At 41.0% G+C, this 14,717-nt stretch overlaps 1 protein-coding gene across 8 annotated transcripts in view; it reads right to left on the reverse strand.

Annotated features, from left to right (window-relative positions):
- Positions 1-14,717, reverse strand: part of LOC106568675 (serine/threonine-protein kinase PRP4 homolog) — a 36,073-nt gene that overhangs the window by 18,214 nt on the left and 3,142 nt on the right. For 7 of the 8 annotated variants that reach the window (XR_006758723.1, XR_006758728.1, XR_006758726.1 and 4 more), the window contains exons 4-10: positions 6,339-6,479; positions 5,783-5,864; positions 5,333-5,540; positions 3,766-3,839; positions 2,375-2,465; positions 1,989-2,136; positions 1,178-1,315 (exon numbers count right to left, since the gene is read on the reverse strand). Coding sequence is in view for 2 of the 8 variants with exons in the window: in XM_014139196.2 (XP_013994671.1) it covers positions 1,178-1,315; positions 1,989-2,136; positions 2,375-2,465; positions 3,766-3,839; positions 5,333-5,540; positions 5,783-5,864; positions 6,339-6,479 (882 nt within the window). In the remaining 6 variants the exon portion in view is untranslated. The remainder of the gene's footprint in view (positions 1-1,177; positions 1,316-1,988; positions 2,137-2,374; positions 2,466-3,765; positions 3,840-5,332; positions 5,541-5,782; positions 5,865-6,338; positions 6,480-14,717) is intronic. The other variant, XM_045693819.1, reaches the window with a different exon arrangement.

Raw genomic sequence — 14,717 nt, forward strand, 5'->3', positions numbered from 1 at the left:
TATAAAATTGTGCGACTAAGATCTCCTCGGCAAAAACACCAATTTATGACAAATTTCTTAATCTGTCTCAAAATGGACAAACAGTAATATTTCCGCTTTTTTTGCGAGCACACACGTTCAGTTCGCCAAGATGACTTCGACTAGCCGCCAGCCGAACTGAAGCATGCTGACGCCTTTAGGCCTACAGCTCGATGGTGGTTATACAAGGCCGCTATACTATGCCTACTAATGCTAATGACATTACAATAATAGCAATAATAACAATAAGGATCTAGAAAAACGAAGGCTATCATATTATTTTTCGGACAATTTGGAACAGTGTGAATAACTTATAAATAATACCAGAGAGGCTGTTCTAACAACAACAACAACAAAAAGTATAAAGCCTTTATTACAGCATTGCAAAGATAAAAAACAGACGAATTTGTGAAATTGTTTATCCGACATGTTGTGGTTGCGTGAGGCTTGGTGCTAACGGATTCAGTAGGCTATTAAACACTCAAACAGGCAACAGAAGCAGGATCTGTCTTATTTCTGTAGATACAGTATATATGGATGATTTATAAAGCCAGGCACATTTAACAATTAGGCTATTGATTAAGTTGGGGATTCCTCTCTCAAGTTGGGGATTCCTCTCTCCTCACTTTTCTTAGACAATTAAGGCAGGGGCTGTTTTCTCATCTCCTAACTCTGCTGCTGCCTCTACCGCATTGTTCTCAACACCCAATATGCTGGTTAACTTTGCTATTATGCACATAGCAACATGGTCTAGGAAAAGGCGCCAATTAAACAGCGCACTGATGCGTTTCAGGACCGCGGACAGCGACCGCTATCCAACGGGGAGAAAAGCGCACTTGTTATAAAACAATATAATTTGTATTAGTGTTGCACCATTGTTCTTACATAACCATATACAATTTGAGTAGCAAATGTCTTAGAGTGTACTGTGCCATCCCCACGGCCCCTACAATGGATTAATCCACTCAGACAGGCGCGAATCAGATAGAGCTTTGTACACCATGCTACTGCTTGACTAAAGAAATCTCGGTCGACCAACAGCCAATCGACCAAACAATCGACCAGTCAGCTAAATGGGGTAAGCCCTACTGCCTATACAGTGAAAGGGGAAACACTGTACTCAATCTAGGGGAGCCAGTGGCCTTGTTGGTGTGTGTACCTGAGAGGCTCGAAGACCAGGCAGAGGTGCTGCTTGTGGTAGAAGTGTCGGAAGAGGCGCAGACAGTGGAACTTGTCATCCAGGTCAGCATTGTTGAGCTTCTTAAGGAACTCCAGCTCCTTCAGCCCAGTCTTTTGCCTGTTGGGAGAGAGAGATCACTGGGATGAGTCTCAAGTTATGGACACACTGGTGTCCCAGTAAGACAGGTCCACCTGGAGTGCTACTGGGTGTACTGGGGAGTATTCATTAGTCTGTTGCAAAACATATAGCAACGGAAACCGTTTACCTGAAACCGTTTACCATTTACTCTAGGAACCAAACAGAAGCAAACGGAACCAAACTGGGAGGGACATAGATTAATTTGTCCAATAGAAACTCTCGTTTTCCATTTGGAGTAAATGGTTTCCGTTGCAAAACATTTTGCAACATATTAAACGTTTTGCAACGGAATCAGACTAATGAATACACAGTCTTTTGTTCCAGCCCTGCTCTGACACACCGATTCAGCTAAAGAAGTAGAGGTTAGTGGAATCCGGTGTGTTAGAGCCTGGATAGAACAAAAGCCTACACACCCATCCCTCCAGGAGGAAGGTGGCTACCCTTGTCAAAATATTAAATACAAGCCTCTTCCATGTAACAAAGGCATAATGATGAGGGAAAGTTCACATTATGAGTTTGATGAGTTGTGTTCAGTGGCGCACACCGAGCAAAACTTTTTGCAACAGGCAAGTTCAGGTAATATCTCCCCTGTTTCCCTCCATTTAGCTGCTGAACAGGGCCCAGGACTAACTATTGGTAGAATGACACTCACATGAGCTCGTTGTTTCGAATGATCTTGATGGCCACCTCGTGGCTGGCGCGGGCCACGTCTCGGGCGCGGATGACGTTGCTGAACACCCCCTGGCCCGTGTAGCCGTACACGCTGTACCGCTTGTCCAGTATCTCCCCGATATTGAGTCCTGTCAAACATCAAAAGACAGAATATATTAGCGGGTTATGAATAGGGAACTTTCTCTTCTAACAATTTTGACGGATAATGTAGATTAAAAATGCACAAATGTGCACAAACGTATCGCCATACAACAGAATAGATCTAACCAAAACACTTCATTCTGAGTGATTAATGAACTAACAATCTAACAAACAAATGAAGGAAGGAACAAAGGAAGGAAGGAACTTTGTGCCCCATGGACTTACGGTAGTATCCCTCTGCGTCTGTCCAGTTGTCTCGGAGGTTGGGGTTCTCCTTAAAGTCCTTCCCGATGCCTGCTGCTCGAAGCCTTGCACTCTGCAGTGACCACAAATCACAAAAAAAATATATATATATCCTTTCAAGTAATAAGTTATTAAGTGTGCTTGATTGAGCTTGCCTGGCGCAATGGAACCAAATGAATAGTCCCAAAAGCATAAATCACATCCATCTGGCGCCACAAGCAGGCTCAATCAAACACTCATAGAATAAAATAAATATATAATAATAATTTATACTGAACAAAAATATAAACGCAACATGCAACAATTTCAACATTTTTATTGAGTTACAGTTCATAAAAGGAAATCAGTCAATTGAAATTAATGAATTAATGGAAATCTATGGATTTCACATTCCTGGGCAGGGAGTGCAGCCATGGGTGGGCCTTGGAGTTCAATAGGCCCACCCACTTGGCAGTCAGGCCCACCCACTGGAGAGCCAGGTCCAGCCAATCAGAATTAGTTTTTACCCACAAAAGGGCTTTATTACAGACACAAACAGTCCTCAGCGCCACCCCCCACGCCGCCTCAGACGATCCCGCAGGTGAAGAAACCGGATGTGGAGGTCCTGGGCTGGCGTGGTTACACGCGGTCTGTGGTTGTGAAGCCGGTTGGACGTACTGCCAAATTCTCTAAAACGGCGTTGGAGGCAGCTTATATTAGAGAAATTAACATTCAATTCTCTGGCAACAGCTCTGGTGGACATTCCTGCAGTCAGCATGCCAATTGCATGTTCACTCAAAACTTGAGACATCTTATTTTAGAGTGGCCTTTTATTGTCCCCAGCACAAGGTGCACCTCTGTAATGATCATGCTGTTTAATCAGCTTCTTGATATGCCTCACCTGTCAGGTGGATGGATTATCTTGGCAAAGGAGAAATGCTCACTAACAGGGATGTAAACTAATTTGTGCACAGAAATTGAGAGCAATAAACTTTTTGTGCGTATGGAAAATTTCAGGGATTTTTATTTCAGCACATGAAACATGGGATCAACACTTGTGTTTATATTTTTGATCAGTGTAATACTAGTTGAACCCGGGTCTGACTGTCAGGCTGCAATACAAAACCTATTCAGCCACAGTTGAGGTGGTATTCTGACTTGAGATCAACGTGCAAGTTCCCCACTGACCTCAGTTAATGATTTACGTGAAAGCCATCAGTTAACACTGACAGAAGCTTGTTTGGACAGTAATACAAAGGTGACCCGGACACCACACTGTGCAACTATCTGCCGTAATCCTATTCCATAGACAACTTCATTTAAAAGTTGAAGGCTCGAACACGTCATGGTGGTCAGAATCGGAATGGAATCATAGCAACAGGAGGAGTACTCACATCGTAGGCGGCGAACATGTCATCCGATTCGGTGAACATATCAGGGGCGGATGTTTTTTTAGGGTTGGTTCCTTCTAAGAAAGAAAGGGAGTAAAGTTATAAGCACTGTTAAACTGTAAAAGCATTTTGTGAATACTGCTGATGTCAAAAGGGTATACATTTGATTTATAAATAAGAATTAGGATATGACATAATGAATAATGGACTTTGGAACTACATTTGTAACTCGATCACCATCAATAGTATTAGTTTGAAGCCATGCAAAATAAAACAAATGATGTTTCTATTAGAGGTCGACCGATTATGATTTTTCAACGCCGATACCGATTATTGGAGGACCAAAAATAATAATAATGACAACTACAACAATACTGAATGAATAATGAACACTTTTATTTTAACTTAATATAATACATCAATAAAATCTATTTAGTCTCAAATAAATAATGAAACATGTTCAATTTGGTTTAAATAATGCAAAATCAAAGTGTTGGAGAAGAAAGTAAAAGTGCATTTTGTGCCATGTAAAAAAGCTAACGTTTAAGTTCCTTGCTCAGAACATGAGAACATATGAAAGCTGGTGGTTCCTTTTAACATGAGTCTTCAATATTCCCAGGTAAGAAGTTTTAGGTTGTAGTTATTATAGGACTATTTCTCTCTATACCATTTGTATTTTATCTAACGGGTGGCATCCATAAGTCTAAATATTGCTGTTACATTGCACAACCTTCAATGTTATGTCATAATTCCGTACAAATTCTGGCAAATTAGTTCGCAACGAGCCAGGCGGCCCAAAATGTTGCATATACCCTGACTCTGCGTGCAATGAACGCAAGAGAAGTGACACAATTTCCCTAGTTTAATATTGCCTGCTAACATTAATTTCTTTTAACTAAATATGCAGGTTTAAAAAAATATACTGATGTTTATGGCTAGGTACACATTGGTGCAATGACACTGCTTTTTTCGCGAATACGCTTGTTAAATCACCCGTTTAGCGAAGTAGGCTATGATTCAATGATAAATTAACAGGCACCGCATCGATTATATGCAACGCAGGACAAGCTAGATAAACTAGTAATATCATCAACCATGTGTAGTTAACTAGTGATTATGTTAAAATTGATTGTTTTTTATAAGATACGTTTAATGCTAGCTAGCACCTTACCTTGGCTCCTTGCTGCACTCGCATAACAGGTAGTCAGCCTGCCACGCAGTCTCCTCATGGAGTGCAATGTAATCGGCCATGATCGGTGTCCAAAAATGCTGATTACCGATTGCTATGAAAACTTGAAATCGGCCCTAATTAATCGGCCATTCCGATTAATCGGTCGACCTCTAGTTTCTATCCCCACTACTGATTCATGTACCAGCATGAGCTTCTATCAGCATGACACAAAAACACGCACACACACCTGGGTCAAATGCATATGTCAAATACTTTCAATACATACTTCATGGTGTTTGTACTGAGCAAACTAAATCAAATTTGCCTCAAGTATCTGAAAGTATTTCATATGTCTTAGTTTGCCACAGGTTTGGTGAACACACACACACACCAGTGTACCGTCTTTCTCCTGTTCGATGAGGTTGTGCTTGGCCTTGATGTTTTCTTCGAAGGTGTCCACGTTTTCCCGCTCATACTCTTTGACGTCGGCCGCTACGCGCTCCAAGATGTCGTCTGGCGACGGCGAGCGGCTGCGCGGGCTGCTCTGGGGGCTGCCGGGCTCCGATGGTGCCGACATGTTACTACCCTCGTTCCCTCCCTTGTACTTCTGTTCACGGGAACACAGATAGACACACAATGTAAGCATGGATACCAGGCACAGGCACGCCAACATGTACACACATGATGAACTAACAATCAAACACCTGTGTGTGCCATGTGTGCATGCAGTGGATGACAACCAATAATACAGGGTAAATGGCATATCATGACATTAAATGGCTGTTTGTGGCTCTGTTTAAAGTAATATCAGTGCATCGAGGATGATATTATTGAGGTCTTATCACCCACCTGGACGATGGCCAGGCGCTGTAGCCTCCTCTGTTCAATGAGAGCCTCCTCGTCCTCCTCATCCACATCGTAATCTTCCAGCCTGGACAGGAAACACCACGTCAACTCTCGACGAATACATACAATGTGGTCATCCTCCCCACACACGTGAACAAAAGCTTATATTACAAAAAGCCTGCCCTAAAACAAAAATGGTTTGGTTTAATGAGACTGAAATTGATTAATGTTGAATCATGTGTATGAACCATACAGTCAACACTTAAGACAAAATCTGAGGTAAGCAATACCCTATTAAAGTGATCTGTCATTTTCCAGTTCTTGAACATTTGTAGGCTTTTTGAAGGGTTTTCAAGACAAAACTTATAAAAGGCATCTGGCAGAAGTAAATGTATCCACAAACACAAATATAATTGTATATATACACACCTTAAATGACTACGTTTCCACAAATGTTATGATATAATCGTCAAGCCCATTCAAAAGATTAGGGGACATGATGCAGAAGTATGACTTTCATATGGTATAAGCAACTAAAATTCCTTAGTGCACTGCCTACACTTCATCTTCAGAGTCCTCCTTGTCGGCCCTCATTCCCTCCGAGAGGCTGCCCTTGAACTTGTCCTCTCTGTCCCGGCTCCATCTCCTCTCCTGGGATCTGGAACGCCACCGCAGCCTCCGTCCCAACCGATCCAACGACCTATGGAGAAGAGCCAAGAAAAAGCCTGAGCATCTTACAGGTGCAATATGGAAGACATCCTGCTGTTCAATTGTCATTTATATTAATGACATAGCTATTACCATTGAATGAAGAATAACAAAACACCTTATAATCGAAATTTCATAACCCAAAACGTGTGAGTTGCAATTTTCTCCATTATAAAAATTGTTATTGTATTTAAATATTAATATAAAGAACGAAGTTTCAGTCTAAGCAGACCTTCATTGCACAGAGAATAGGACTAGTGACCTACAGTGCCTTCGGAAAGTATTCAGACCCCTTGACATTTCCACATTGTTACGTTACAGCCTTATTCTAAAATAGATTCAATTAGATTTTTTCCTCATCGATCTACACACAATAACCCAAAATGACAATGCAAAAACAGGTTTTTAGAAATGTTTGCTAATTTATAATTTTTTTTAAACGGAAATATCACATTTACATACAGTGGTTGCTCCACTAAAAGTTTTGTGATTATGCTGCGGTACTTAGAGTTAATTTGTGGTTCAGTACAGTACCCTACGTCACCACTTCATTGCTCCAGACCAGTGCAAGAGGGAGTTAGAGCATTGATTATGCTGCGGTACTTAGAGGTAATTTGTGTAATAAAAGTTGTGATTATGCTGCGGTAATTTCTGGTTTAGTACGGTACCCTGCGTCACCACTTTATTGCTCCAGACCAGCGCAAGGGGGAGTTAGAGCATTGATTATGCTTTTGGGTCCTACTGTGTCACTAACTGACAATGAATGGGCGACATAAACCTAAATAGAAACTGATAATTGTGCACAACTTCAGTATTACTTACTAAAACTGTTGTTACAGTAAGGTTTTTATTATTTTATTTTGTTAGGATTATTTTGCTCTTATTGTAGTAGTGTAGCCCACTCCCGACCGGTCACAATGTGTAGCGCCTGAGTGGCGCAACAGTCTAAGACACTGCTACAGATGCTGGTTCAATGCCCGTGCTGACCTCGACTGGGAGACCCATGAGATGACTGTAGGTTTTTGGTTTCTCTCCCTCTAAAAACAGAAATAAATAATTAGAAATTAGAAACTAGCTTTATTTACAAATTGGTAACAATGTCTCACCCCATGTTCAAGAATGGGCTTTTTCTGGCTCGTTTTACATGATTTGAAATCGAAATCTCCAAATTATTATTTTTACACAAAACGACTATTATTATTATTAATTTTGAATTATATAAAAGCCCCTTGGTTATTCTCATAGATATATTATTAACCCTGTTATTAGCAGGACAATATATTGATCATATGGCGCACAATGGGATTGCCTTGCAGTTCTCCAGCTGTAACCACTGAAAGTGTGTGAGGTTCAAGGCACGAGAGTAGGTGGCACGGGATGGGCTGCAGACCCGCGCACAGAAGACGGACCTAGCCCATGGGGAAGGGAAGAAGAAGGGAGTGGGGGGTGTGGACCCCCACCCTGGGTAGTACAGAACAACACTTTAAGGGGCATTGCACTAACGGCGCTGACTAGGGAAACGTTCCCGTTGTTCCTAGTGCCAGTCTGCACGTTCAACCTAAAACAATGTAACTAATAATGGCATCTTTATGCTTTCGGTAATAAAATTAAAATACTATTTCAAAATGCCAATGTTTATTTAGTTATGGATCCATAACAAATTACTATGGGAATAAATATCACTGAATTACAGAAATATCCTCCAATCCTCTATATGTGATTATTGGCAGAGAGCCACTTCATATTTTCTGATATACTGTAGGCCTACTCTAGGCGACATGAGTCTCACTAGTGTTGAGTAATGTTCTGTTAAAGTGGTGTAGGTCTTATTTAAAGAGCATATTGAAGTTAGAAGCAATAGGATATGAAGCAATAGCCTACAACTATTTTAGCACTGTTTCACGCTGCTCTGAGCCAAGAATGGGGACTGGTCTTGATAAACCAATGATATTTTTATTTTCGCTGAATCTCCGTTTGGGTATTGGTTAGACTACAATTATACAATTAGGGTGTAGAAATGTTATACTCTCAGTCTAACCTTTATTTAACTAGACAAGTCAGTTAAGAACAAATTCTTATTTACAAGGACAGCCTACTCCATCGTCCCCATCCGGAAAATTGAAACCCGGTCTCCGGGATTCTTTAGCTAAATAGCCCAGTACTGTAGCCTACTCCCGACTGTCACATTGTACAGCACCATATTTTCCATTCCATCCTAATGGAAACCCAGAGGGTTTTTTGTTTTTCTTGGAGTAGAAACACCATATTACTATTCAAATTAATCCCAAACTCTAAAAGTAATTGGAAAGGTAAATACAAATTATTTGTAACATTGTGGTTACAATAAAGAATGTAAACAAGATACGGTGTTTTTATTTACAGTAGTGATGGACAGATGGTAGCATTTTGAAAACAGGTTTTCAAACACTTGTAGCCCGATTAGCAGGACAATAGACTTTCTAGCCCGACCACTGTAGGTGTGAACATCCCCCCTACCTGCAATGTATTCAACGCTTTAGTACTATGAAGTGTTACATTTCTAACTCAAAACAGCGGTACAGTATTTCTTCATCAACATCTTCATGCTTTCGTTAATAAAATAACTAGAAAAAAAGACATTCAAAATGCAGATGGTTATTTAAACTACATTTTTGTTGCACTTCCACCCAGCTCCACGACCACGTCGAGATGATCAATGTATTTGTTGCATTGTAGTATCGTCAATTTCTCTTGCCAAAACGTCTTGATGGCCTTGACCAGTTCATCTTTGCTTGTAGGCTTGGCAGAGATATGGATTAATATTTTCAGTTGATGCCAAACAAGTTCGCTCGGGTTTAAAAATCAGTAGACCTACATGTAGAGATTAAAAAATAATTTTTTGATATACTGTAGGCCTACCGTAGGTGTTGTAGGTCTTTTACTTATTTATTTTGATTTAACCTTTATTTTACTACATAAAGGTCTACTTACTCTGCTGGCATCTTGACCCAGTTTATGCCCTCATTTGCAATGCAAACCCGGGCGGCAGTGTGTTTTGGGTCATTGACTGCATTTGGAGAAAGAAAAAAAGACATTTAGCCTAACAGCCAACATTAGGTACAACACTAGAAATATACATAGGCCTAAACATAACAAAATATTGCTATAATCCTAACTTGAAAGAAACGATGTGGTCCCAAAAACACCTCTCTGACATAGGGTCCAGCATATCTCTTGATTTCTTCCTCAAAGAAATCTCGAGTCATGATACCTGAAAAAGGAGGCAACAGTGAATTGTGGAACACATAGCAGTCCGTGCGTTGTGGGCTACAATATTTTATGTACCTTTTGATTTGTAAATAGCCAAGCTAACCATTAAAAAATCTAATTTGGGCCTGATCCGTGGCGAGAAATTGCCCCCCACTCGTCGAGTTTGAGCGGATGCTTGGGACTCGGATTGCTTAACCTTTCTTTTTTCTGTAGCAAATTTGAGCAAATTGCTCAAGGGCCACGGTTGATTCGTCTGTGAAGATGACATCATTGAATGTCTTGCCAGCTTTGATCCATGCCTGGGCCTACAGGATGCAAAGTTCTTTGTTTGTCTGAGGAATTATCAGGTGGAACCTACAGAACAGTACAAAACAAGCGAACAAACATGGTTAATGTTCTGGGGGGGAAAAAATAATGTGATATATAAATATATTTTTACATATAAAAAAACATGTCTTACCAAGCCTTTCCATAAATTCACACCAATTTCTTCAACTGTCTTCTAACTGTGATTAGAGCAATGTTGATGTTGGGCCGTGATGCCAGCAGATTACAGATGGCCTTAGACGATCGCTCATCACCTTCATTCATCAGTGAGTCGATGGCTTGAATAGTCTCGCTGGAAATGGAATACAATGTAAAAATGTGCAGCACACAGTAAAGACCAGCAGTCGATTTAAGCATTATTTTTTGCATTATTAGGCCTACTTTACAGTATTGTCGCCTACTGTACCTGTTCATAGACCACTGTAATCGATGGGGGCTCAGGGCAGTACCATTCTGCTCATCTGATGAAGGTGCTCATGGGTGAGATTCAAACTTTGAAGACCGAGATCGAGTCATTGAAGGCAGACCAGCAGAAAGATGAACATTATCTGAAGGCAGAGATACGGGCGACAGCTGATGCATTGGTCCAGAGCCAGGCGGCATTGGCGGAGAGTCAGGCGGAGAATGACGCGTTGAAGAGGGCGAGGAACGAGATGGAGTCACAATGCCAGGCACACCAGTGAGCTCTGGAACTCCACCTCCGACATTCAGAGTCAACATACCTGGCAGTTTCATCAGGTCGTCGGTTCATCCTGACATTTCCATTCCTCTTCTGACAACAGAACTTGATCAACTGCTCACCAGGCACAGCAAGGGCCGTCCGGACCGTTGTGCTGTTCTGCTATAGCCTAATAAACAAATGCAGGTGGCTTATATATGCAAAATGCTTTATTATCCAAATGTAAAAGCATATACTGTACAGTACTGTATTTCTTCATCAGCATCTTTATGCTTTCGTTAATAAATAATGATAAAAATACTCTTTCAAAATGCAGATGTTTATTTAGTTATGGATCCATAACGAATTACTATGGGAATAAATATCACTGAATTACAGAAATATTGGAACAAAGTTGTCTAATTAAGGTTAAGAAATCGTTGCTTACTGGAAAATACTCTTTCAAAACACACACGGTCACGTTGTACAGCACCATTATGGCTACTAGCAGGTAGCTAGTTGTTAGGTTGGCTGTGATTGGTTGCAATTTCAGTTTAATCCACCAGAAAATACAAATAATACAACAAAAAATATGATGTATTACACCCGACCCCTTATTGGGAGTCCCATAGGGCAGCGCATAATTGGCCCAGCGTTTCTCTCCCTCTAAAAACAGAAATAAATGTTTTGGCCTTTATTCAGATTTTATTTTTTTTTAACGAAAGTGAGCGATTGTAAACGAAATAACCTCCAAAATATTGTTATATATTATCAAGTTGATGGCACAGTCATATAGCCCGGCACCTACATAAAGCTGAGTGACTAACTCATTCATGGCTTTGGATCAAAATAAGTCACAACATTCTTTCTGATAGTCTTTAATTAAGAAATGTTTTGGTTATCCTGACCTGGACACCATGTACAGTATTATTATAGCCCATTATGGGCTATTAGCAGGACAATATACCTTTACCAACACCTCTCTGTATTTTGATACTTTGTGCTTCAAATCCTATTCTAACTTCAATATGCTCTTCAAATAAGACCTACACCACTTTTAACAGCACATTACTCAACACTGAGACTCATGTCGCTATGGTAGGCCTACAGTATATCGAAAAATATGACGTGACTTTGCCAATAATTACATATAGAGGATTCAGAATTAAAACCAAAAGCCGCCTCATGGGTCTCCCGGTGCTGTCCGCCACTAGTGTTGAGTAATGTGCTGTTAAAAAATGGTCTTATTTATTTGAAGAGCATATTGAAGTTAGAAGCAATAGGATTTGAAGCAATAGCCTTCAACTATTTTAGCACCGTTTTGCGCTGCTCTTTTTATTTCCACTGAATCTCCGTTTGGGTAGGAAAGTCAGTTAAGAACAAATTCTTATTTACAAGGACAGCCTACTCCTTCCTCCCCGTCAGAGAATTGAACCCGTCTCCCGCACGACACGGGGATTCTTTAGCAAAATAGCCAAGTACTGTAGCCTACTCCCGACCGTCACGTTGTACAGTGACATATTTTCCGTTCCATCCTAACGGAAACCCAGAGGGATATTAGTTTTTCTTGGAATAGAAACACCATAATATTAAGCAAATTAATTAAGCAAAATGTCTTAAAATCAGTCCCATATACTGTGTTCTTACAAAAAAAGGTTTTACATTTTCTAGTACAGCCACTACTGAAGGCTATCAAATGCTTCTCAAAGATGCCCTCTGCTGGTCAAACTAGCACTAACTAGCATTAATGTTACCAGTGGTTGGCACTTAAATAACGTGCCATAGAATTCTGCGGCATCACGCAAGCTGTGCTGCAACTTTTAAAGGACGAACCACTGTGGAAAGAAAAAGTATGTGAACCCCTAGGCTAATTACTTCTCCAAAAGCTAATTGGAGTCAGAAGTCAGCTAACCTGCAGTCTAATCAATGAGACGAGATTGGAGATGTTGGTTAGAGCTGCCTTGCCCTAAAATTTTTTTAATTTTTTTTAAATATATATATTTTTAAAAATCACAAAATGTGACTGCTATTCACAAGAACCATTTTCTGATGTAAACCACGCCTTGAACAAAAGAGATCTCAGAAGACCTAAGATTAAGAATTGTTGACTTGCATAAAGCTGGAAAGGGTTACAAATGTATCTCTAAAAGCCTTGATGTTCATCAGTCCATGGTAAGACAAATTTGTCTATAAATGGAGAAAGTTCAGCACTGTTGCTACTCTCCCTAGGAGTGGCCATCCTGCAAAGATGACAGCAAGAGCACAGCGCATAATGCTCAATGAGGTGAAGAAGAATCCTAGAGCGTGTCAGCTAAGACTTACAGAAATCTCTGGAACATGCTAACATCTCTGTTGATGAGTCTACGATACGTGAAACACTAAACAAGAATGGTGTTCATGGGAGGACACCACGGAAGATGCCACTGCTATCCAAAAAAAAAAAACATTGCTGCACGTCTGAAGTTCGCAAAAGTGCACCTGGACAGCGCTACTAGCAAAATATGTGGACAGATTAAACTAAACTTGAGTTGTTTCGAGGGAACCCACAACACTTTGTGGAGAGAAAAAAAATGCACAGCACACCAACATCAAAACCTCATCCCAACTGTAAAGTATGGTGGAGGGAGCATCGTGGTTTGGAGCTGCTTTGCTGCCTCAGAGCCTGGACAGCTTGCTATCAGACGGAAAAATGAATTTCCAAGTTTCTCAAGACATTTTGCAGGAGAATGTAAGGCTATCTGTCCGCCAATTGAAACTCAACAGAAGTTGGGTGATGCAACAGGACAACGACCCAAACAATGAAGTAAATCAACAACAGAATGGCTTCAACAGAAGAAAATACACCTTCTGGAGTGGCCCAGTCAGAGTCCTGACCTCAACCCAATTGAGGTGCTGTGGCATGACCTCAAGAGAGCAGTTCACATCAGACATCCCAAGAATATTGCTGAACTGAAACAGTTTTGTAAAGTGGAATGGTCCAAAATTCCTCGTGACCGTTGTGCAGGTCTGATCCGCAACTACAGAAGACGTTTGGTTGAGGATATTGCTGCCAAAGGAGGGTCAACCAGTTACACATACTTTTTCCACCCTGCACTGTGAATGTTTACACAGCGAGTTCAATAAAGACATGAAAACATATAATTGTTTGTATGTAATTAGTTAAAGCAGACTGTCTATTGTTGTGACCTAGATGAATATCAGTTCATTTCCAACTGATATGACCGATTTATGCAGAAATCCAGGTATTTCCAAAGGGTTCACATACTTTTTCTTGCCACTAAGTATTCAGATGCTTTACTCAGTACTTTTAAACACCTTTGGCAGTGATTACAGCCTCAAGTCTTCTTGGGTATGACGCTACAAGCTTCGCACACCTGTATTTGGGGAGTTTCTCCCATTCTTCTCTGCAGATCCTCTCAAGCTCTGTCAGGTTGGATGTGGAGCGTTGCTGTACAGCTATTTTCAGGTCTCTCCAGAGGTGTTCGATCTTGGCTGTGTGCTTAGGGATGTTGTCCTGTTTGAAGGTGAACGTTTGCATCAAGGATCTCTCTGTACTTTGCTCCGTTCATCTTTCCCTTGATCCTGACTTGTCTCCCAGTCCCTGCACCAGGAAAACATACCCACAGCATGAAACTGCTACCACCATGCTTCACCGCAGGGATGGTGCCAGGTTTCTTCCAGACGTGACGCTTGTCATTCAGGCCAAAGAGTTCAATCTTTGTTTCATCAAACCAGAGAATCTTGTTTCTCATGGTCTGAGAGTCCATTAGGTGCTTTTTGGAAAACTGCAAGTTGGCTGTCATGTGCCTTTAATTGATGAGTGGCTTCTGTCTAGCCACTCTACTATTCAGGGCTGATTGGTGTAGTGCTGCACAGATGGTTGTCCTTCTGGAAGGTTCTCCAATGCCCACAAAGGAACTCTGTCAGAGTGACCATCGGGTTCTTGGTAACCTCCCGGACCAAGGCCCTTCTCCCCCGTTTGGCCAGGCGGTCAGC

Source organism: Salmo salar, chromosome ssa14, assembly GCF_905237065.1.
Source record: "Salmo salar chromosome ssa14, Ssal_v3.1, whole genome shotgun sequence".
In the NCBI taxonomy this organism is placed as follows: domain Eukaryota; kingdom Metazoa; phylum Chordata; class Actinopteri; order Salmoniformes; family Salmonidae; genus Salmo; species Salmo salar.